General features: G+C 53.0%; 1 protein-coding gene across 13 annotated transcripts in view; it reads right to left on the reverse strand.

Annotated features, from left to right (window-relative positions):
• Positions 1 to 24862, reverse strand: part of COL27A1 (collagen type XXVII alpha 1 chain) — a 159732-nt gene that overhangs the window by 81044 nt on the left and 53826 nt on the right. For 11 of the 13 annotated variants that reach the window (XR_012424444.1, XR_012424445.1, XR_012424446.1 and 8 more), the window contains 6 exons: positions 23374 to 23427; positions 21937 to 21981; positions 13093 to 13146; positions 10673 to 10717; positions 1845 to 1898; positions 1145 to 1189 (listed from right to left, as the gene is read on the reverse strand). Coding sequence is in view for 9 of the 13 variants with exons in the window: in XM_045373706.3 (XP_045229641.2) it covers positions 1145 to 1189; positions 1845 to 1898; positions 10673 to 10717; positions 13093 to 13146; positions 21937 to 21981; positions 23374 to 23427 (297 nt within the window). In the remaining 4 variants the exon portion in view is untranslated. The remainder of the gene's footprint in view (positions 1 to 1144; positions 1190 to 1844; positions 1899 to 10672; positions 10718 to 13092; positions 13147 to 21936; positions 21982 to 23373; positions 23428 to 24862) is intronic. The other 2 variants (XM_074016732.1, XM_074016731.1) reach the window with 1 other exon arrangement.

Genomic DNA, 24862 nt, shown 5'->3' on the forward strand with positions numbered 1-24862 from the left:
CTAATTTTTGTATTTTTAGTGGAGACGGGGTTTCACCATGTTGGCCAGACTGGTCTCAAACTCCTGACCTTGTGATCTGCCCGCCTCGGCCTCCCAAAGTGCCGGGATAACAGACGTGAGCCACCGTGCCCGGCCCAAGCAAGCTTCTTATTTCACAGTGGGTAGGAGGATTAATGGGTGGGTCCATGTGGTGCACTCAGATGGTACCCAGCATGGCACCTGACCTTATGACTCAGGTGTAGGGGAAAGCAGAGGTACCTAGAGACAGGTGCGGTGTCAACTGACCACAGGAGGGACTGAGCAGCAGTCAGTCCTTCGGATGTCTCACGGATACTTGGAATGTTGCCCTGAACCCCTCCTGCACCCCCTTTGGGGGTCCTGGTTTGCCAAGGGTCTGAAGAAGCTAGGCAGGAAGACAGCCACAGAGCAGGGCACAAGTGCTGGGCCCTGTGTCTCTGGTATTCAGATGCTGCTTCACTCTGGGCCCCCAGGGCCTGTCTTCCCACTTCCAACTCTGGTTTGGCACAGGGTGAGATAGGAAGAGCTCAGCAGCAGGGCTGTACAGAGGACACATGGCAAGGGTAGCCATCCCCATGGCAGCAGGAGAAGCGGGTCAGGGGCTCAGAGTCGCATTTCCAGTCGGCACGCTCTCTGGGGTTGGGTTCCCAATTTCACGCCAAGGTGGTCTATGTAGATTTGTTTCCTCCTGTGCCCTCACTGCCACACTCCTTGCTCTGTGGCTTTGCCTTCAAAGCACAGATGCTGGCCTCAGCTCTACTCTCTGGATTCAGAGCCCTGTCTTGACATACCTGCCCTGCTTGCTTCTGAAGACACGACTCTGTAGGATTGATCTCAGAATCTGGAATGTTCTTCATCTGGAGACCTCCACTAAAGTGCTGGAATAAACTTCATAAAGATCCTTATGCACTATCTGCTGAGGTTTTCGGGTTCCCAGAACTATCTGCCTGAGCCCCACCCAGAGTGACTAGGAAGAAGCTGGGGAGCACAGATTTAGGGGAGGCAAGAGGAGAGGCAAGAAGAGTGCAGGGGAGTGGACCTGGCGAGAGATCAGCAGCAGCCTCCGGGCGGAGAGGGGGTTGGCATGCAGAGAAACCACAGTGCAATAAGGGAGTATTCAGATCACCTTATCACCTTTCAGTCCGGGCTCCCCCACGCTGCCCATCAGTCCCTGCAAGACAAAGACCCAAGGCCAGCTGTGATGGAACTCTAGGCCACAAGAGTTAGGAGCCCTGGCTTAAACGTGACTTGCTGCCAGACCCCTGCTCGATCCCCCAACCTCAGTGTTCACATCTGTAAAAGGGGGCAAATGACTCCCATGTCACAGGGCAAGGGTGTGGACTGAAGGAGCTATGAGAAGAGGCAGTGAATCACAGCACTGCAGACAAATCCAGAGGAAGAAGGCACTGATGGAGAGGGAAGGGCATGTTGGTTAAATTGGGTCGTCCCTGGGATGTGGTCTAGCAGTCTTGGCCTGCCTTCCTGCTGCACGCCCTTCACACTCAGGGATGGGCTGAGTTCACTGGTTTGCATGGTAGTTTCTGTGGCCCTGGTGATGTCCCCTACTGGACTTCCAGTGCTCTGAAGCCTGGAACCATGTCAGCTCGAGGAGGGTGCCTGGCCTAAATGACATACAGATGATGCCTGGCTCTGGGGCCAGAGCTGACAGCTCCTGACCTGCCCAGCTCCCTCCTAGCAGCACTCTGAGCATCCTGCCATCCTCCCTTCCCCTAGTATCATCTAAGGTCACGCTTCCTTCTGGGATGAAATGGGTCGGGGGTGCCCACTTGGGATGAGGCCTGAATTGGGGGATGTCCCTTGCTTACCTTCATGCCCTTGGGTCCTGGGTAGCCAATCGGACCCAACACTCCCAAGTCACCCTGTGGGGGAAGAAAGAGAAGAGGGTGCTGTAAGCAGTGACCCACAGGAGGCTGGCCTGGGTGGTGACAACAATCCCCAAGGTCCGTGGGGCTGGGCTTCTGAAGACACGACTCTGTAGGATTGATCTCAGAATCTGGAATGTTCTTCATCTGGAGACCTCCACTAAAGTGCTGGAATAAACTTCATAAAGATCCTTGCCCAAGCTCATTTCTAGATGGCTGCCCCTTCCCTATCCCCATTCCTTTCCATATTCAATATTTTTCTCCTCTATCTGATTCTTTACCCCCGATCAGGGACAAAGGGCTTTTCATTTGACTATTTTGGATCCTCAGGCTCTCTCTATCTGTCCCCCCGGAGCTGCTGTAAGAGTTAAAGAAGGCATCAATGGGAGTTCTGACTCCTCCGGCTACATGAGGGGAGGCACCTCCTGCTTCCCAGAGGCTTGGCTATCTCTGAGGAGGGCAGCAAGTAAGGAGTGAGGCTGTTGATTCCAGAAATCCCCAGAGTTGGCGATGGACCCTGTGGGACACTACAATCAGCTGGTGGATCCTGGACCACAGGTTGGAGACCCAGCTTCAGATCAGATCAGCCGGTCTAAGGTGAGAAAAATGGAGTTCCCAGACCTGAAAAGCCAAGTTCCCTTCACGACTGTGGAGTTTGCAGGTGACAGCTCAGCCTGGCTGAGTGCTGTCCCCACGATGCCCCTCCTGGCCTTTCCACAGCCTGCCTTCCTTCCTCTGCAAGGAAGGCTCTGGAAAGCACTCAACCAGGCTGAGCTGCCGTTTGCAAACTCCTGCAAACTCCACACCGTCCCTCTGTCTGTCTCCCCAGAGGCATTCCACTGCACAGGCCCCGTGGCCCTTCCAGCAGGAGCCAGGCAGGAATGTGATTTTTCATTCTCTGTCCACCCGGTGGACAGCAGACCACTGGGTCCCGCTCTCCTCTGGGACTCACTCATTGTGTGAACCGGGGGAACTTGTTGTCTCCACGCCTCAGTTTCCTCATGTGACAAGTGAGGACGTACAGTACTGTCTACCTGCCAGCCTTGTTTCCAGGAGTAACTGATTTAACATGCAAATACTTGGCAATGTCTGGAGTCATTCTTGGTTGTCACAACTTAAGAGGTGCTATTGGTATCTGGTAGGCAGAAGCCAGGGATGCAGCTCAGCATCCTGCAGTGCAGAGAACAGCCCCCTGCCGCAAATAACCATCCAGCCCAAACGTCAGTAGTGCCAAGGTCCAGGAATCCTGGTACAGAGTGAAGAAGCGGCTGACTTTTCTCTTAACCAGCCTATGCTTTTCCCCTCAAATCTCACTTCTGCCCACTCCATCACTCTCTCAGCCACAACCATAACATTAAGTCCGCACTCAGAGAAAGGCAGACCCTGAAAATACCCTCTTCTCTCCCTTGTCCATCCTCCGTGACTGATATGAGCGTCTGGCTGCTGTGTGGTTGCAACGTGGCTGACCTCTCTGGGCCTCTGTTTCCCACTACCTGATCAGGCTCTATGGAGTGCTGGCAAGTGCTCTGAGGTGGGGGCACAGCTCTGAAGCACTGGAGGAACAAAGGCTGCCCCAGGTCGCCAGGCTCAAGAATGGGAACTGGAGTTCTTGTCTGAGCTGCCTGGAGACTGTCTCGGAGGGAGGCCAGGCAGAGAATGAAAAACCACATTCCTGCCTGGCTCCTGCAGGAAGGGCCAAGGGGACTATGCGATGGAATGCCCCCGAGGAGAGAGACAGACAGACAGACAGACAGACTGTGTGGAGTTTGCAGACGGCAGCTCAGCCTACCTGAGATGATGCCGATTCTCACTCTCCCAACCCCAGAGCAACAGGAGTCTGGCCTTGGCGCTTCCTGGCCTGTGTGATCTTGGGCAAACGCTTCCCCTTTCTGGACTTTAGGATTCTCATCTGATTGGATTAAACAAAACCTCCCAGCTGAGTCTTTGCTAAGAAATTCTGCTTTCAGGCCCAGCGTGGCGTCATGGTTCACGCCTATAATCCCAGCACTTTGGGAGGCCTAGGTAGGAGGTTTACTTGAGGCCAGGAGTTCAAGACCAGCCTGGGCAACATAGGGAGACTCAATCTCTACAGAAAATATTTAAAAATTAGCTGGGCATGGTGATGCATGCCTGTGGTACCAGCTACTTAGGAGGCTGAAGCAGGTAGATCTCTTGAGCCCAGGAGTTCAAGATTACAGAGAGCTATGATAGCGTCACTGAACTCCAGCCTGGGCAACAGAAAGATACCCTATCTTAAAAAAAAGAAAAGAAAAGAAAAATAAAGAAATTCTGCTTTCAGGTCCCATCAAATAATCTCACTGAGAAAGTGAGGGCTCAGTTTAACGGGTGTTAATAATAAGCAAATGCCAGTTGCCAGCACTGTGCTAAGCACTTGACCTGCCTTAACCCAGTAATTCCTCGCCACAGCCCTTCAAGATCAGTCTACTACTGTCCCCATTTCATAGATGAGGAAACTGAGGCTCTGAGAAGTTAGAGCTCCAGCGAAATCACAGAGCCGGGGCACCTCTGGGATTCACACTAGGCAGCCTGTCTCCAGAGCTTCTAGGCTATTCTGAGGTGGTCTCTGGAGAGGAGGGAGAGAAGCCGGATTGGAAGGGAGGCCAGGTCTCTCTGCAGAGAGCCGCATGTCCATAGGTCCCTCTGGCTGCTGCCTCTCTCCTTTCCTGGACGAAGGCAGCCAGGGTGGCCAGCCCAGAGCTCCCCCTGATGCACAAATAAACAGAGCGGGCTCTGCTGGAGGAGTCCTGCTCTGCTGGGGGCCAGGCAGGGTGGCAGCAGAGGGGCCGCCAGCAGCTCGGGAACACAGGCTCTTTCTTCCTCCCTCCAGGCCTGAAGTGGCTTGTTGTGTGGGACTCAATTCAGTACAGGCCGGATGGTCACCTGTGTGGGTCCTCGGGAGTCACAGCACAACACCCCATTCCCCAGGTCCCGCTCGCTGCCTCTGCAGGCCTCTCCGAAGGGGTCTGTGTGTGGTGGGGGCAGGGACCTCGCGTGGGCATCCAACCCTAGGGGAGAAGGAATCTGGCAGAGAGACCCCTGCCTGCAGGCCACACCCGGAGAAGGTGCCAGCTTGCATATGGCAGGTCCCCCTGTGTTGGTGGGACCCCCACATTGGGCTACAAAAGCATTTCCGGGAGGAACAAAGAAAACTCCAGGCCAGCATCCCCCGAGGGCAGCTTGCAGAGCAGCCGTCTCCTGTGTACCAGACGCCCTCCAGACCAGCTTGGCCAGAGCCACTCAGAATGTCATGTCCCCATGAGAAAGAATAATGAGTAAGGCTCTTAATTTGGATCCTGTTTCCACTTTTCTCTAAGCTCCCAGACACCGCACGCCACACTGTGCCCTTCTCACTGACTCCCACCAACAACACAATCGGCCCTGTCTGTCACCATTTAAAGAACGCCCACTGTGTGCCGGATGCACGCTACCCACTTTGAACCCTCCTTAACAATAGCTAAATGTCACTCTGGGCACCTTTGCCATGCCAGGGACGATGCTGGTGGCTTGGACGCTCACCAGCTGCTCACAGTAACCCCAGGAGGTCAGCACCACTGTCAGTCCCACTCCATTTTACAGATGGGAAAACTGAGGCTTAGGGACAGGTAACATAACCTGCCTGAGATCGAGCGATAAGCAGGGGGCAGAGGCAGGACCGGAACCCAGGTCTGTCCATCCATCTGTCTGTCTGTCTGACCCCACAGTCCATGCTCACAAGGTCTGAGTTGGCTGTTGACCAAAAAAAACAAAACAAAACCACTGACGGCTGCCTTTCCTGTTGCTATGTCTCACCTGAGACAGGGCATCAGGTCAAGTTGGAGACTCGGAAAAACGGAGTTGTACTCCCCTGACTGCCAGCCAGTGGATGCCCGGAGGCTAACGTGGGGAACATCCGGTGCCCATCCTTCATGACAGTTGCTCACACATCTCGCCTTCCTGCCCTGCTCTTCCTCCTTAGCTGTGACATACTTAGCCACTGACGTATCTCCCCAACCCTGGCTCAAGCTGTTTCCTATTCCCAGAGTGCCGTACCCTCCGCTGGCATTGTTCATGCCCATTTGTCCTTGGGCCTCCAGCACTAACATCACTTCCCTGACCCCAAGACCGGGTCATGCCCCTGCTGTCAGGCCTCAGAGCCCCATGCCTCTCGCTCAGGGCCCTTGACACCGGCCATCCTTTCTGCATGTGCCTATAGGGCCACCGCCTGTGCTGCCTCCAGACCAGGGGCAGGTGCCTGCTCTGAGGACCTCACCTCTGTGGTTCCAGTGCCCAGCACAGGGTACAGCTCTGAGGAGGTGCTTGGTAAAAGTGGCTTAATGATGGTGAAAAATAAAGCTAAACATGCTCACTTATAATCCCTCTGAGGACTGCCTTTGAAGGCCAACAATGCCAGGTGGGTTAGGGACAGGGAGCTGGAGCTGTGGCCAGTTCTAGTTGCTGTGTGGTCTTACTAAGCACCATCTCTCACAGGAGAACAGCCCTGGCACTGCCCAGTCCATGCTGTCACACACCCGCTATCTCTGTTCAGCACAGAAGTCTTGAGGAGTTGGGGATGTGGTGCAGCAGTGGAGAGTGTGAGCTGTGACAGGCCAGGTCCAGCTGATTGGCTGTGTGACCTTGGGCAGGTGCTTCACCCTCTCTGAGGCTCAGTTTCCTTAAGTGTAAATTGGTGGCCCCACTTCCTACCCTCAGAGGGCTGTTGTGACAATTAAAAACTTGGCACAGCGTTGGGCACAAGAGGATTTGTTGCATGCCAGGTGGTGGGGTATCTAACTTTGCTTTATAAACAAGGAGACAAAGCCAGGTGATCGTTTAGTGGCAGAATAAGGTGGACAAATCCATTGCCCCTCACATGCTGGGTTTGTGGCCAGATCACATGTTCTTTGGGTCTCATTAAATCGTGGAGGAGCCAACATTTCCTCTGTGTCACTCTGAATAGAAAGGACAGAAATCGTCTTTGTTGAGCAGATTCTGGAATCAGGCACAGTTTTCTTGAGGGCCTGCCAAAGGGTTTCAGTTACTCAAAGAGGGCTGTGTGGAGGCCCTCTCACCTCTGAGGCTGCAGGGAGCCACCGGTGGCTTATTGGAATTGAGGCATATGGACCCAGGTGACAAGCCCGACACTTCCACTCTCTAACTGGTGACCTCGGCTTCGCGAGGCCTCCCCAGCCCAGTGCATGCGATGCACAGAGCAGACGCTTAATAAATGTTAGTTTGTCCTCTCACGCCCTTCCTCCCGGCTGCAAGGACCCGGGGGACGGAAGGAAGGTTTGGCTTCAGTCTGCATGCAAATTGCTTCAACTGACTAGACAGAGGCATTGAATAAATCTGAATTTCCACTAAAATGATTATCAATACGTGGAATTCCCATTTGCTCAGCTAAAAACCCACATCCTCTGGAAAACCGTAGGTGACTCACAATCCCTCTTCCTCTTTAACTCCTGGTTAGAAAATTCCTTTCCTTTCCAGCTCTCTGGGGAGACAGTTTCTTCCCCCAGGCACAGAGGCTGCTATTCCCAAAAATCCAGGGGGGAAGGAGGCATTCGCTCGGGGAGCAGAGGTGATTTGATGGGCTGAGGTCCAGCCCTGTGACCCTACAGTCACAGGAGGGAGGACATTTCATCTTGGCAGCGAAAAGAATCTAAAAACTGAGGAAGGAGGCTGAAAGTGGCCAAAAAAAGACACAGCATGAAGGGACCACAAGGCAGAACAAATCAGCTCTGGGAAAAGGGGGTACCATGAAAGGCAGAAATGGCCCAGGGCTCTGCCCCCAGCACAGGCTGCTCAGAAGCAAAAACAGGAGTGCCCTGGACTAGGACTTGAGATTCATGGCCTCCATCCTCACCTGCCAGGTACGTGACCTTGACTAGGGGCCTCAGTTTTCCCATTTGCTGAAAGGGTTTCTCCTAACAGACACTGCAAATAGTGTTTCCAGACTGAACAATTAAAATGACAGGAACAGTGAAATTTGAATGTCAGATAAATAATGAGTGACATTTTACCATAAATGTGTTCTAAATACTGCATCTGACATTCAAATTTAACTAGGTGTCATATTTTATCTGGCAACCCTAACAGTGGAGCGCAGCAGAGTGCAGGTAAGAATGAGCTTTGTAAAGAACCAGGAGGTCCCAGCACTTTGGGAGGTTGAGGCGGGCAGATCGCTTGAGCCCACCAGCCTGGACAATGTGGCAAAATCCTGTCTCTACAAAAAGAAAATACTAAAATTAGCTGGGCGTCACGGTACACACCTGTTGTCCCAGCTACTTGGGAGGCTAAGGTGGGAGGATCACTTGAGCCCGAGAGGCAGAGGTTGCTGTGAGCCAAGACCGCACCACTGAACTCCAGTCTGGGAGACACAGTGAGACTCTATCTCAAAAAAGGTAGAACCAGGAGGGCTACGATGCTATAGTCCAAAACCCCAGAATCTGTGTTTATTCCACTAAGCAATATTCTTGCTCCTTTCGGGACCCAACCTAGTGAACGCTGGGATGATGACAAATAGGAACATGTGCCAAGGATGACAGACAGGATATGTAAACATCCCTTCAGAAAGGCTTTGGGATTGGAATTGTTTAGAGGGAGCCCTGGGAAGCACAGACAAAGACCATTTTACACCTCAAACAGCCTCACTCAGGGACAGTGAGGACGACTTGGGTTCGATCCACAGGAAAACACTGAACAATGAGAGCTGTGTAGAATGGACTAGGCTCCCAGAGAGGGAGGGACTTTTTACACTGGAGGTGTTCAATTTGGAGTTTAATCACCATATGACCAAGATGCTCCAGAAGGGATTCCTGTTGGGCTTAGAGAGAGTCAGATTAGAAGACTTCTAGAGAGTTCTCGAATTCCCATGGCAGATATTTCTTTTTCCAAAGCATTTAGGTCAATGCCTTGTGCCAAAGAAGGTGCTCAGCAAAGTCCTACTGAATGGACATCAGGGATGACAAATTTATGACTCATGTGTTGACACTTCCTCAACCCCAGCCAAGGCAGACATCACTCATCAATTGCAGCACTCTCTCCAACCAAGTTCCAATGTGACTGTGAAATTTTTCTCAAGTCAGTAACCAAGATAGCTGCTACCGGGTGTAACATATCACATGTGTATGTAATATAATAACACCAACAATAGCTATTACTATCATAACTAGTACTTCTTGAGTGCTTGCTATATACTAGGCACTTTACATATTTATTTATCTACATCCTCACTCACAACAATCCTCCAAGTTACGTACCAATATTGTTCCCATTTTATAAACGAAGAAACCAAGGCATAGGGTGGTTAAAAATTTTGCTCCGGATTGTGATTAAATGAGTGGTAGAGCTAGGAGATTTGAACCTAGGCAGTCTGGTTCCAGAAACTGTCCTCTGAGCCACTGGACTGGAACGGACTGTGTGTTTCTGTGGTTCTGATAAGAGTGGATACAATGATCCCATTTCACAGAGGGGATCCCCGAGGCTCAGGGAAGTGAGGCCAAGGTGAAGTTCAGTCAGTAGGTAGCAAAGCCAGGATTCAGACACAGAGGGCTCTCACCTTCTGCCCACCCCACCCAGGTTCTGCTCCCACTCACCTGAGCAGGCACAGGTGGCCATGGGGACATTTGGACCATCTTCCCAGGACTGGCCTCCCCTGAGCGATGGGGTCTCCTGCCTACCTCAGGGGCCTCCTCCAGCCTTTCCCTGAGCAGAATTTCTCAGTACAGTTGCTGGAGTGGTAAAGCTGGAAGCTCGTTTGTCAAGCCAGCAGATAGTTTACCTGTGTCCCTCCACGGGCCCCCAGACTCAAACCCCATGAGGAATGACCCAGTGGACAGGGCGGAGGGGGCATCAGACTATGGGAACACTTGGAGTATCATTTCCCAGGCTCTGACCTCTCACTGGCCCCTGGAGCTGGGCACAAGGTTAACACTCACTCCACTGAAAGCCCAGCAGGGGCCCTGGCTTTGGTTAGAACCACTCCTCCAGGCCTACGCCACCTGGATGGAGTCAGGTCAGACCGCCTCCCACCTCCTTGTGTTTAGGCTCTGTCAGCCCTGGGCATTTCAGGAGGTAATAACAAGAATTATTATAACAATATTTTCCACTAGCACTTACTGGGTGCCAGATCCTGTGCCAAGGACTACACATGTGATGCCTCCTTTAATCCTCACAGCCACTCCAGAATGATTCTGCTATCACCTCTATTTCACAGATGAGGAAACGAGGCCCAGAGAGGGTAAGTGGCTTGGCCCAGGTCACACAACCAGGATATGGCGGGCCTGTGACTTGAACCTAGGTGGCCTGGCTCTGAAGTCTGCTTGGAGGAAAAGAGTGCAAAAGACCACCCTGCCGGCTACCTCCTCCCTCTGGACCTGGAACACCTCACCTGTCAAATAAGTACGCCACCACCACTTGCCCACACCTCCTTGCAGAGCAATGGCCATGCACGCAGCAGCTGTGAAAGTGCTTTGGCAATCTCGTGCTCCAAGCGCTCATCTCATTTAACTAATAAGGAAACAGGCTCAGAGAAGGTAGGTGATCCACCTGAGGCCACACAGCAGGGCTCTCCTCCCTCAGCCCGCCCACCCTTCCCCACTCACCTTCCCCACCCAGGTTGGTCTCTCCTGGCCCCCCAGTCCCTCCGGAGGTTTGATGAGAAAGGGGCCTTTTCAACCCCCCTGCAGGGCCTGCTCCTGGCTCCCCACACGCTGGCTCCACCCTGAGTCTCCCCAACACCCACCCGCTGCCCCAGGCATCGGTGTACTTACAATGAGGCCGGGGACTCCAGGGGGGCCTGGCAGGCCCAGTTCTCCCTGCAGATAGACAGACACCAAGGTGGTTACTTGTCCCATCTCCCTCCAGGGCCCCTCCCTCCATGTCATCCTCCACACAGGCACCTGGTGGGGTCTTTCAGAGCTGAACTCTCCTTATTCCTGACCACAGGCTCCAGGGACTTTCCTGAGTCTGGCCTGGAGTTTGGACCACAGCCATCCCCTCTCTGCCATCAGCTTTCCTCGTCTGTCAAATGGGGAGGCCGGACTTCCAAATCCAGTATCTTCCCATTGTAAGCATAAAGGAATGAGCGGAATCGCGATCATGGTCATACAGGTGTGCATGGTGCTTGACATTTCACGCTCATTTTAGAGACAGGAAAACTGAAGCTCCAGAGGTTAAGTGATTCACCCAAGGCCAGGTGCAAGGAAATGACAAAGCCAGGAGGACTCCAAGCTGAGAGCCTCTAAGCTGACCTCCTTCCCTTTCTCAGCCAGGAGGTGCTGTGGCCCTCGGAGAATCCTCCCCAGCACCCCACACCCTCACAGGTCCTTCTTCCAGGGCCCCCCAGAGGCTGGAAAGAGTTCTAGCCTGGGAGTCAGGAGACGAGGCTGTGTGTGTGATTTACCCCCCCTACACTTCAGTTTCCTCATCTTAAACATGAATCTTCCATGGCCCACATGAGAAATGACAGGTGGAGGGGTTTGAGTCAAGTTCAAAATGGAAAAGTGAGAATGTCAAACTCCAGGGCTCTAGACATTGTGATTAGTAATGAGAAGTAAGCAACAGCCTTCGCTTCAAATGAGGGGAAGAAACGGACATCAGGTCTTTTCTGTTCCTCTATGCCAGGAGCATAAAGACATGCCTGCCACTCCCCAAGGAAACTCGCAGAATGATACTGCATATCGCTAACAGTTACTCTAACAAGTGATGTATTGAGGGAGAGGCTCTGATTTCCCTCCACCCCATGCCTTTGCTGGTGCCCCTTCCTCCACCTGCAATGTCTCCCCACCTATCTCCTCATCCCAATGCAAATGTTACTTCCCTGTTCTCTTCTCCAAAGAGTCACCTGGGACCTCTTTAATCCCACCCATCCCACTGCCTGTTGTGTGACAGAGGAGAGCAATGGCCCATGAACACCTCAAGGTCAGGACTGTACCCCAGATTACCCAGTATTTTACACAGCCTCACCCACTGAACCCGTGTGATGAGCGCAACACCTTGGCTGCCCTCCTTTCATTCTCACAACAGCCTTCTTTTTTTTTTTTTTTTTTTTTGAGACAGTCTCAGTCTCTTGCCCAGGCTGGAGTGTAGTGGCGTGATCTTGGCTCACTGCAAGCTCCACCTCCCAGGTTCAAGCAATTCTCCCCCCTCAGCCTCCCAAGTAGCTGGGATTACAGGTGCCCACCACCACACCCAGCTAATTTTTTGTATTTTTAGTAGAGACGGGGTTTGCCATGTTGGCCAGGGTGGTCTTGAACTCCTGGCCTCAAGCGATCTACCCACCTCGGCCTCCCAAAGTGCTGGGATTACAGACGTGAACCACTGCACCCGGCCTCAGGCTGGAATTGATTCCCCCAATTTGCAGACAAGGAGACTGAGATTCAGGGAGGTGAATGGATTTTTCAAAGCTCACACATCTGACAAGTGGTGCAAGAAAATTCAAACCCAGGTCCGTAGGGCTCTGAGGTCAAGGCTTAATCCCCAAGGGAGCCTGGCTGGGTCAGGCTCAGGGAGCATTTGTGGAACTGAATTAGCGCCTAATCGGGTGCTGGTTATGAATGCAGCAGCCACCACTGGAGAGGGCACAGCTGGCACAGCTGCTCAGGCAGGAAGCCCCAAGGAGAGATGGGGGACCATGAACACCTTCTCCCACCACGGCCTGGAGCCGGGAAGGGAAAGACAGAGTCGGCTCCCCAGGGCAGGCTGACCTGGCTCCTCGTGGAACAGAGCCTGGGCCTCTAATTATTTACAAACTCTATAAACATGCCTGTGGTGGAGATTCCTTTGGAACTCAGCTCTTCCTTTTCTCCAAACACGGCCTGCAAACCGTTTGCTTCCCCAAGCCTCTGCCGGCCCATAAACATTTCTGATGCTTTGTAAGATGGCAGCAGCCGGGGCTTCTCCAGTGGGGAGTGATCCATGAACCTTCCGAAGTCCTGGAAACGGGGTGCAGCCTGGAGCTTTGGACCCAGGGGCTCAGTGGGCTGGGGACTCTTACGGGGGGCGACAGGGCAGTCACAGTAGACAGGAGCCTAGCGTTTAGAGACGTCACGTAATTTGCCCAAGGGTGCCCAGCTGGTAGTTGACAGGGCTGGGATTTGACCCAGGTCTGTCTGACCCTAAAGCATGGACTCCTAAAATGTGCTGTGTGTTCACTCGGAATCTCCTGTTCCCAAGGACTTGAAATACTTACAGGGTTTCCATCCAGTCCGGGAGGGCCTCTTTCCCCAAAGACTCCAGGAAACCCCTGGAGGGCATGAGAGAGAACAAACATCTGTAGGTTAGTGTTTTCACCTGCAGGGTGGGCTTTGATCCAGACCCCCAGGGGGGACACAAGGACAATGTCCAAGCAGTCTCACTCCTTGGTCATGGGCAGACAGTGGAGTCCTGAGGTCACCCCTACCATCGACAAGCACCTGCGCATAAAGAATTTCTCACGGGTCCTTTTCTTTCTACTCAGTCTCTGAAAAGAAAACGGTACCCAGCTCCCCAGCATGAAAATGCCAATCCTCTGTTCTGAGACCTGGTCCTGATGGAATGGGAAGGACACAGACTAGGGGCAGGAAGCTGGATCTAGGCCAGTTTTAAGAGCCTCTGTTTCCCCACTGGTCAAGGAGGGGAAGGTCTCTGTTGCATTTCCCAGCTCAGACCTTCTCTGATTGTGGCATGTTCTTCAAAAGCCACCCAGTGAAATCATGATCCCCATTTGACAGATAAAGGAAGCGAGGCTGTGAAAGAGTTAAGTGGCAAGGTCACACAAAGTCACACCACCAGTGAACACGAGCACAGCCCCCACAGGTGTTTCAGCAGCTCAGAGAGATGCTGAGCTGCCCGGCCCAGGCAGGTCTGTCCCTCCCGCCCCATCCCTGACCCCACTCTGGAGGCTGCTCCAGCTCTGGGGAGATAGGCAGCTGGAAAAATATCAGCTGTGAGGACGCCTTCAGGGGCCGGGGACAGAACTCCATTCCCACTTCAAAAGGAAAAGAAAGTCCTCAAGCTTGGAGTTGGGGGAAACCTGTTCTCCTCCCCTCCTTGAATTCAAATCATTGTTTTTCCAGGGAAATGTAATTTAAAAGAAAAAAACAAAGCACATGTTTTCCTGACCAAGTGAATGCTGGAGCTATGATTCAAATGGTAAACATTCCTCACAGAGGATCATCCTGTTTTTGGTTTCTAATACTATTGGAGGAGTCCAGTGAGCACACTAAACCCAAAGGACCAAACCTATAAACAAAACCCAAACCAGAGTCTCTACTGGTTAGGCAAAGACACTTTGAACTGTGTGTGTGTAACCAGGTGTTTAGCCTGGCCCTGCCCCGCAGCCCTAGTCCCTTCAAATCTCTCCTCTGCCAGGAAGTCCTCTTGGGTTGACATTCACCCCACAGAAGGTGTGGCTTCATTCAGACACCAAAAGGAGGAAATGAGAAGACGATAATGAAATTGAGACCAAGCTAGTCACTTCGCATGCAAGACTTCATTTGCGTTTGATATGTATCTTTGAGGGAAAAGTTATTGGTCTCATTTCACAGACGGGAAAATTGAGGCTCGGTTAGGCAACATCACATGGCCAAGGTCATAAAGCAAGCAGAGCTCAGGTCCACCTCTGGAGTTTGGCATGTTCATATGAGCTATGCATGTGCAAAGCCTGGTATGCAGAGGCTGCTCAAACGTGTGTCCAACTGGTTGCAGAGGGTGGCAGAGGAGTGTGGCAGAGGAGGGTGTATGCATGTGTGTGTGTATCCAGATCATGTCTTTGTGGGAGCATATCTGACCTTCCCAAGCTTCCTCCTCCCACATCTTTAGGGGCTCACCTGCCAAATTCCAGTCTCACCTAAACCAGTCCTTCTTGGTCATGCTGAAGGTAGATCGTCTCACCTCCTGGGACAAGAATCAGCCAGGTGGGCTGTGGCCAGGGGAGCCTTCTTCCTTTTTTTTTTTTTTTTTTTTTCATGATACAGGGTCTCATTCTGTCACCCAGGCTGAAGTGCAGTGGCATGATCACTGCTCACTACAACGTCTGCCTCCTGGGCTCAAGTGATCCTGCCGCCTCAGCCTCCCAAGTAGCTGGGACTATAGACGCACACCACCACGCCTGGCTAATTTTTGTATTTTTGGTAGAGATGGGATTTCTCCATGTTGCCCAAGCTGGTCTCGAACTCCTGGGCTCAAGCGATCTGCCTGCCTTGGCCTCCCAAAGTGTTGGGATTACAGGTGTGAGCCATGGCGCCCAGCCAGGGGCGCCTTCTGAAGGCAATGAGTTCCCACCTGTGGCCTCTGGACTTTGGGGTAGAAGGACCTGGTAGGAGAGGAAAGCAACTCCTTGAGACAAAGGGGATATTGTCTGGTTGGTCACCTGGCTGACTTCACATGGCCTACAAGGAACAGGACTTGAGTAGTCCCTGCTCCATTCTCCAAGTCCAGCATGTGGAGATGGCCTGCGGATGAGCCCTGGCTCTCCTCCAGGCTGGCTGTCTGAACTTGGGCAGGCCCCCACACTTGACCCTCTGTCCTGCTCAGGTTGAGGGTGTGTGATCTCTAAGGACGCTTTAGGACCCTGTGATGCCCAATATATTCACATATAGCAGCCACCAGGCAGGTCTCAGACCCATGGGTCTGCATTCAGAGGCCCTTCCAGGCTGGCTCAAAGACTCCTCTCAGGCCCAGCTGCTGGGCCAGCCTGTCCCATGACAGTCCTGACTGCACCACCCACGGGCCTCTTGGGGCCTCAGTTTTCTTTGCTGTGAGGATGAGCTGACACGCCACATGGAGGGTGCCTCAGTGAGGGTGCCTCATTGCCACATGGGAGGCCACAGCCCCGTGAGGGAATGTCTCTGAGGTATAAGCAAGGGAGAGACGGTCATCAGAATTTTGAGTCAATTTCTGGAGGGGAGTAACCTCTGCAGACAAAATGCAGCCTGAGTCTAACCAGAGGGCGATGATGGTGGGATGAAACAATCATAACAACAGTAAACTCCAACAGCGTGACCACCCAACAGGTCCTATTATTGGCTGCATTTTCGAGATGAAGAAACTGTGATTCTGAGAGGTTAGGAAAAGTTTCCAAAGTCACACAGCCCTGGCGTAGCAGAGATGAGATTTGAAACCAGGCCGTGTGACTCCAGAACCTGTTCTCTTAGCTACAACTGGACACTGAATGAAGAGATGGACTAGAACCAGCCTACAGGCTCTCAAAGGGCTCATTAGAGTCCTGAGCTAATGTGCAAAAAGGAATGGCATGATTGATGCTAAGGACTGGTTCTGCTTGGACATGCTGAGGGCCTCGGGGAGGCACCCCCGTCTCCATCTTCAATCTTCCTTCCAATGGAGGGGTCAAGCCGATGACCTCTAGGAATCTAGGGTTTGTAATTAAGAGCATAGTGGTTGGAAAAAAGAGCTTTAAAGGTGCTGGAACAAACCTTTGATTGGAACAATCACAGGTCTAAGGATGAAAAGACCTGAGATGTTCTTGATGTTCACCACCTCATTACACCAATGGGGAGACAACACACCCAAGACCCCCCTCACCCACTACCTTGCCTCATCCCTCCACTACTAAGTGGCAGAGCCATTTCCAGCAGTCACCCCAGACCTCCCTGGGTCTTAGAGCAGCGGCTGCTGAGCTGGATGTATAGCCCCCACTTCAACCCCATCTGCTTCCCTCTCTCTGGCCATGCCTGCGTGTGTAAGGCGACCACATGGCATGCATGCCCAGCCTGGCCAGCAGCAGGGACCTTCCTCCACATGCCCGAGCTCCTGGCTGCAGCAGGCTGGCCCCAGGCCCAAGGAATGAGCTCGGCTCCCTGCCGGGGCCCCAGCCACGTGGTTTCTCTACTTTCCCAGGTCGGGCCCCTCTGGAGAACTGAACACTTCGTACTTGGAGCAGAACAAGGCCCAGGAGGAGATAGAACAAGGCTCAGGAGTGAGACTCTGCATTCTCTCTTGGCCACAACAACTCAGAGGAATAGAGCTGAGGAAGGGATGGTCCTCGCCACCACATCCAAAGCGGGATGCCGTGGAGAACGCAGAAGGCCATCTCCTCCACTCTTCTGCCTCCAGGAAGTGTCCGCCCCAACGTCTGCTCCGAGGGGTGTGATACAGGGGCAGGGAAGCAAGGAACATCTAGAATCCAAAGTTCCACTCATGCTTCTAAGGCTCAGGTCCCTGGTCTGCAAAACAGTCAGCACTGTCCCACTCACCTGGCAGGGCTGGGCTGAAGAAACGGTGAGATGTTTCTAATCCAACCCCTGGTCAACTCTAATGTGCCATCACTACACTAGTTAGGGTTTATATCAAGAGTGGGAATATTTAGTAACCTCTAGAAGGAGCCCGCAAAAGGATCTCGGAGAACTTCTATCAGGTGGACATTCTCCAAAGCCTGGAAGTTCCTGCTTAAGTCTAACCTGCATCCTTCCTACTGCACTTGAAGCAGCCATATTCTTTTCTAGGTGTGCAGGCTCCAAGTGTGCTGACATGGAAAGACCCCTTGAGGTTTCCCAGCACCCTCCTCTCGTGGTCTAAACACGTTTTTACCCTGCTGTCCTGAAATCCACTAGGAAATCTACTCAGGAAAAGTCACCTCAGGGAACAAGGAGAAGACAGGAAGGCAGAGTTCTCTCCAGGATTCCAGGGGCACCAATAGCCTGGGTCAGCTCTGGCTCCCATCTGGGTCACTGGAGACCACACCCCCAGCTCACAGCATCACCTCAGCTAAGAACCTTAATCTGCTTTGGCCTCAATTTCCCTACTTGGAAATAGGAATTCTCTGTCACTTGGCTGCCTGCTCCCTGTAATCTGAGAACTGGAAAGAGCCATGAACTTGAAGCCCAAATGCACCGTGTTAGAAGCCCTGCCTCCTCCCAGAGGACTGCGTGGCCTTGGGCAGGTCCCAATCATCCCTGAGCCACACCCCAGGGAGTCAGTGCCAGGGCTGGGCCCTTCCAGCTCTAAGCTTCAGGGTCTTCCCTCCGGACTCATTGCACGAGGCCAGTCTTGGCAGGCCTGGCCAGCGGCTATGAGAAAAGCTGTGCGTGGCGGCCTGCCTCGCGGGGCCATCCCAGCGGGCTTGAAAGTACATTTGGATAAGACAGGTAGGACTCACTGCAGCATCTTCCTAGCCTGCTCGTAGAGACCCTTGGCTGGGAAACATGGCTCAGTCTCTCACTGTGAGTGACACTGAGCCATGTCCAACAAGCCAGGACAGGCAGGAGAAACCCATTCAGCTCCAGCCAAAGCTGGTAACATTTTCTATCTGGACCCCTCCTCAGAAAACCACAACACATTCTCTTAGCAGGAGGTATGAGGAGGGCTGAGAGCTGTGGACCAAGCTTTCCTCTGGAGGTTGAAGATGGGAGCAGAGAGAAGAGGGAGCCCTGTGGAGAGTACCCTGTCCTGGAAAGCAAGTGTTCTGGGTTCAAGTCTTGACTTTGCCAACAACTTGCTGTGAGACCTCGGGCAAGTGTCTTGCCCTCTCTGGGCTATGTCTGCTTATCTGTCCAAAAAAGAGTTTGGGCCAGGCCATCACGAAGGTTCCTATAGCTCTGATGTGCTTTGACCACCACTGTCTCTTCCTCAGCTCCCGTTAGTAAAAGACTCTCACACATCGCCCTTCCAAATTAGATACTGAGGAGGCCGCAGGCATGGGCCTGAGGTTTTGCCTGCTGGGGAAAGACCGACTACAGCAAAATCATCACCAGCCCTGCCAGAAATGACGCCAGCTGCGATCTGGCATGAAGGAATTCAGCTCATTCCCCTGTCACTTCCTCTTCTTAATAAGTGCCTAGAAACTGCCTGGCCGAAAGCTTGGATAAGGAGGAAAAACCACTCGTGACGGGAGCCCCCAACCCCACCATGTAGTTCAAGGGGTTGGGAGCACCAGCAACAGAGGGATGGCCCTAAAGACTGTCCACGGTCTTCAGGCTGAGAGCCATGGCGGACTCAGAGGCCCAGCGGAGACAGAGACAAAGCTGTAGGGACTCAGCCGATGTGAAGTCCCATTACATACACATTAAATCATATCTGACACAGATCTTGCCGATTTGCTGGCCACGGCGGCTGGAACAGAGTCGAGGGTATTTTCACAGCTCTCAAGGGTATTGCATGGGCCTAGGGCTGAAAAGGTGTTTCTCTCCACCCACATCTGACACCCCGGTGCCAGGGAACACACCTGTCATGGAGGTCAGAGCCTAGTCTTAGAAAGTTAAAGGCAAAAAAGCAAGGAAGCAGACAGAAGTTCTTAGTCGGGCAAGGGTTCAGAGGGTCTATGGACAAATGGCTTTGACAGTCTAAGCCTCAGTTTTCTCATCTGGAAAATGGGTATGATCAATCCCGCCTCAAAGGTTCACTGGGAGAATCGCATGTGGTTCAAATACTATGCACCACCAAGGGCCTCAATACCCATTGCTTCCTTTCGCTTGCAGGGGGCTTAGGGTGGCAACCATGCCCTCTTCTGGTTATTCATCCTGTTTATTGATCGTCTCTACCCTTAAAATTTGAGCTTCATGACAACAGAGATTTTTGTCTGTTTTGGCTAGTGTTATCCCTAGCGCCTGGCATAGAATAATATATTCAACCAATAATCTTTGGTCGAGTGAGGAATGAATGAGTGGCCTTATCTCACACAGGCAGGATAATGGGACCTCAAAACTGGGACTGCCTTCTAAGCCAGGCCATGAACAGGGTGACTTTCAGCTCCAAGAGGAACACAGGAACACGGCAGGGAGAAGGTGTATGAAGGGGCTGCCGGGAGGGGAGATGAGGAGGATGCAGAGGATGGGGTGGAAGGGGGAAACTGAGGCATGGCCCTGCTGACATTCCTTGTTGTGTCCGGTTGGAGAAGAGGCCATGACATGCCCAGGCTTTCCTGGGTCTTGCCTCTTCCATGCTCAGGAGACTCCGGACCCCAAGCTCTAAACAGCTGCACTCTGGCACTGGAGTTGAAAGCTCTGGCTGTGTTCTAATCCAACTCTGACACTGAGCAGCCATGTGACCCTGACCTCATCATTTATCTCTCTGAGAAGCGATCTCGTCTGTAAAGCAGCAATGCCTGGCTCCTCGGATGCGCCTGAACAAATCCCCCAAAGGTGACCCTGGAGGCTGGCCTGAGTGTTGGGGTAGGGCCCAGCTGAGATCACCTAAGCAAGTCAAATGCTTCCACTCTGCAGCTTAAACCATGGGAAACCAGACCCAGCAAAGGTGAAGTCATTGGCTCAGTGTCACACAATACAGAGATCCCCTCAGCCATTCAGGAAATAGGAACAAGGGCTGCTCCATTTATTGAGCACTTACTAAGTGACAAGCACAATGATCTTATGAGCCATACTATTGTCCCCATTTCTCAGAAGAGAAAACTGTGGTTCAGAAAATTTGAACCAAGCCTGCTCCTTCCCCAGGGCCTTTGCCTTGAAAGCCACACAGCTTCCACGCCACCTCATTGAGAGTCTTCATAAAGCGAGGGAGACTTTCTGGACTAACTTATCCAATATCCCAACCCCCAAGCACTCCCTGTCTCCCTATCCTACTCTCTCTTAGATTCAGCACTACCTAACCTTCATTTAATCGTTCATTCTTCCATTTCCCCATTCAGTGACTGTGCATCTGTCTGTCTGCCCCAAGAGAGTGGGAACTCTGTCTCATGCACTGCTCTGCCCGAACGAAGCACAACGCTTGGCCCATAGTAGGCATTCAACAGATATTCATGGGATGAACAGATAATCACTGGATGAATGAATCGCCTTGCCTAAGGTCACGCTGGCTTGAGGGACAACCCCAGGTGCCAGCCCAGCCCTCTCAGACTCCAGGTCCTTGCCCTGAAGCCGGGAGCATCAGGTGCTGCTCCTTGCCCAGGTCTATGTGTCAGGTGTTGGACCTTAGAGAAGACTGCCTGTCTGGGCCACAAAGGGGTCTGGGTTGGGGGCGGAGGGACCTCCTCTGTCAGTTCTTTGAGGCCAGGACCTGTTTCTTTCTTTTCTTTGTTTTTCCTCTTTGGCCCCCAGAGGGCCCAGGTTAAAGGCTCCAACAGTTAACAGGCCCATCAGTGGCAGAATCACAGAGAGGCTGCTCTGAGCACTCTCGAATGCTCCAGGCCTCCTCTTCATACTCCCTTCCTCACCAACCACCAGCGATGGCAGGCCCGGACTTGGGCTGACCATGGTTCCTAGTCAAGGGGTCAACCTGCAGGGCAGTGGCAGAGGGACCCTGGATATCTCACTCTGCCTCTCAGAGCCTCAGTTTCCCCCTTCTCAATAACTGGAATGAATGACCTTCCTTCCAGGCAAAGAGTCTAGGGAACCTATTTTTATAATATGACTGCAAACTGGGGACCCTGAGAGGCTGCCTCAAGCGGCCACTGAGATCAAAGACCCCGGGCATAGACCAACTGAGTTCGAATCCTGGCTACATTGTTTACTCCTCCTGAAACCCTGGGCAAGTGACTTAATCTCTCCATGCCTTGGCTCTTTCTCCATGTTCTGCACAGGTACAAACAAGGGGCAAACAATTTCCTCCCATGATGGGGAGTCATAGAGAGAGCTGGTGGATTGGGGGTCACTGCTGAGCCCCTCTTTGGGTCATGCCTGTGTGGCCCTGCCCATACACCCCATTGTCCTCTGGCCTGGTGTATGCATGAGCAAACTGGACAGAGCAGAATGACACCCAGACAACGTGGAGACTGAGTGTTCCCTGAGATGGGAGCACAGTCACCTGGCCTGGCCAAGGTCCCCCGGTCACAGCAGACCCACAGACACAAATAGACAGAAGCCCCCAGACACGGAACTGCACTGGAGAGCCACTGCTGCCCACACGGAGAGAGGAGCCAACCCCAGGGAGGCCCAGAGCCCACGGAAGCCCCAGTCCCAGCCGGGCCCCAGTCACGCTGTGTGCCAGCAGCAGGTCCTGTGGCCAGGCAACCCCACATGCGGCCCCCACACTCAAAGCAGGGGGAGAAGCAGAAGATGCCAGGCAGCAGGTGGCCAGGGCAGCGTGGCCGTGGGAGGTGGGGTTCCCCGCTAGAGTCTGCGTAATAGACACGGAAAATCTTTACCGGCATACCCATCTTGCCCCTCTTGCCAGGAACACCAGGAAGGCCCTGCAGGGGAGAGACAGGGTAGACGTCAGGGCAGGATGCCAGCAGGGACAGTCAGGCTTGCCCCAAACCAGTTCAGAGCCACCCATGGCAGGAAGTCACAGAGGGCCTGCAATGTGCGCCATTTGCGTGGCAGCCCCAGTGACATGCATGTCAGACGGATGGCAGGGTCAGGGTCTGTGGTGACCTAAGAGACAGAGAAATGCCAGTGTTCCTGTATTCAGCAGATGCTTCATAAATGCCCAGGCTCCAGCTGTCCTAAGATTCTCTATACCCAGCTTATGGAGGTTACAACTGAGTTCCCATAGATACGGGCTCAGGTTGGGAGGGGGCGGGGAGGAAGGTCCCAAGGCCACCACCCCAAGGGCTTCTAAGGGACCTCCAGGCTGGGCCAGGGGTCCGTGAGAAGCTCCCACACCATCTTTTGGACTCCTCTGACTTTGATACTTGATCTGGAAGGACAGGGATCTTGGGAAATCTTAGCACCCACTGCCTGTCACCAAACCAGCCCCACCACCTTCCCCAGACAGCTGCTCCGCCTGGGAGTCCTCAGCTCTTCAGAGACCTCAGGGCCCAAGCAGAGACCAGGTTTCTAGCCCAGTCTCCCCTCCCCACTGTCCTCACCTCTACCCCAGTCCACTGCCCCCAGCCAGCTACAGCCACACCATCTTGTTCTCAGGCTGCTGGAATTCCTGCCACCTGCTCTTGCTGTCCCCACCCCTCACCAACACATTTTCCTCAAGTAAACCAACTGATCTGTCTAAAAGAGGAATCAGCAGATGGTTTCTGGAAAGGGGCAGATAGTGAATATCTTTGGCTCTGCGGGCCATACGGTCTCTGTCACACCTACTCAACTCTGCCATTGTAGTGAGAAAGCGGCATTGACAATATGTAACCAAATGAGCAAGGCTGAGCTCAATAAAACTGTTTGCAAAAACAGACAACTGGCTGGATTTGGCCCATGGGCCACAGTTTGCAGACCCCTGATCCATACTATAAAGTGGGCCTGGTGTTCATTGGTTGCAAGTCCTCAAGAGGCTCCGCATACCATCAGAACAGAGTCCCTTTCCTGACCTGAGTCCTGGTCACCTAGGACATTGCCCCAGGGCCCTCTCCAGCTTCAACTCCTACCACTCTCACCCTCTCATGCAGCACTTTGGCGGTGTTGATTGTTAAACTCGCCAAGTTACCGTAAATCCCTGACTTTGCACACGCTGTTCCCTATGCCTGGAACGCATCTGCCTTGACTGGTCCCCTTATCAGACTCCTACTCAACTCAAGTGCACCTCCTCCAGGAGGAATTCCTTGATTTCCCCAGGCTGGTGCCTGGCAGGTCCTGCTCTGCTTAGGCAGGGGTGGCTGGTGGATGGTGAATAACCAAAGAAGCAAACTTACTCGCTCTCCATCAGACCCTGGCAGGCCGAAGAGCCCTGGGAGCCCAATGTAGCCCTAGGAAAGAGAAGAAGTGGGGTCACAGAGGTCAAGCGGTGAGGTGTGGCCGGCCCAGCCTGCCCCAGCCCACCCACCGCTGCCATCCCACATCCCGGCTCCTCCTCTTCCTCCCCGATGGCAGTGGCAGCTCCGGTGGCTCCTCGATGACATAGGCCTTGAGGCAAGTGTATATGCCCATGGACTGCATGGTGCTGGCTTCCACGATGTAGTCCAAAGGCACATACCCTCACGCCAGGGAAGGGCGCGGGCGCTCGCCGACAGGAGGCCCGCCCCGCGCCAGGGCTCCAGGATCTGCAGAAGGAAGCTCGCGGCTGGGTTAGATGCTAGCATGGCACCAAGCCCTCCCCACCCCCAGGGATGCTGGCAGGTGCCCGTGGCTCCTGCCACGTCTCCTCCTAAGTCTTCAAGGTCCTGGATGCAGGACTTACATTCACCCCTGGCCGCCTGAGTGATGGCATTAACTAACAGCGGCTACGAACCCGGAGTGCCAACATTGTGCCAGGCACACGCATGCTACCACTTTAGACTCTCACAAGGACCCCCAGATTGTTATCACCCATACTGGACAGATAAGGAAACTGAGGCTCTGTAGATAAAGCAACATGACTAGTCAGTGGTGGAGCTGTGAATTCTCTTCAAGGAATTCCTAATCAGCTCAAGGGTCACCTAAGTCCAGCTGACTCCGCAGCCGGGGCTCATCACCATTCTGGGGTTCTTCCCCAGGGTGACTCTCATCTCCTCCCTCCCAGCCTTTCCTCACTGTGTCCCCTCCACCAGGCATGTCCCTTCCATCCCTCATGACTTCTGAGCCAAATCCTTCAAAGCCCAGCTCTCATGAGCTCTCCTTGGGCAAGTATCCCTGATACCCCAAGCTAGAAGCAATCTCTACCCTCCACCCCAATGCCATTTTTGCACCTCGGTAGCATCCTTCTTCACTTTCTCCCTTGTATCTTCATTATTTGTGTTCACGCTTCATGTCCTCATTAGTCTGGGAACTTCTTAAGGGCAGCGACCTCGCCCGGGGCTTCTGCCACTATCTGCATGCCACTCTTTGTGCAATGATTTCATAATAACTCTAACCAAAGCTAATGTTTATTGAGCATGAATGACAGGCCAGGCCTGCTGTCAGTGCTTTGCATATATTAAAGCATTTATTCCATCCCCGAGGAAGTGCTATGTTTTATTAATTATATATATATAGAGAGACGGAGTCTCACTCTCTCGTCCAGGCTGGAGTGCAGTGGTGCAATCTTGGCTCACTGAGACCTCTGCTTACCAGGTTCAAGCGATTCTCCTGCCTCAGCCTCCTGAATAGCTGATCACAGGTGTGCACCTACTATTTACTTTTGTAGAGATGGGGTTTCGCCATGTTGACCAGGCTGGTCTCAAACTCCTGGCCTCAGGTGATCCACCCACCTTGGCCTCCCACAGT

Source organism: Macaca fascicularis, chromosome 15 (genome assembly GCF_037993035.2).
Source record: "Macaca fascicularis isolate 582-1 chromosome 15, T2T-MFA8v1.1".
In the NCBI taxonomy this organism is placed as follows: domain Eukaryota; kingdom Metazoa; phylum Chordata; class Mammalia; order Primates; family Cercopithecidae; genus Macaca; species Macaca fascicularis.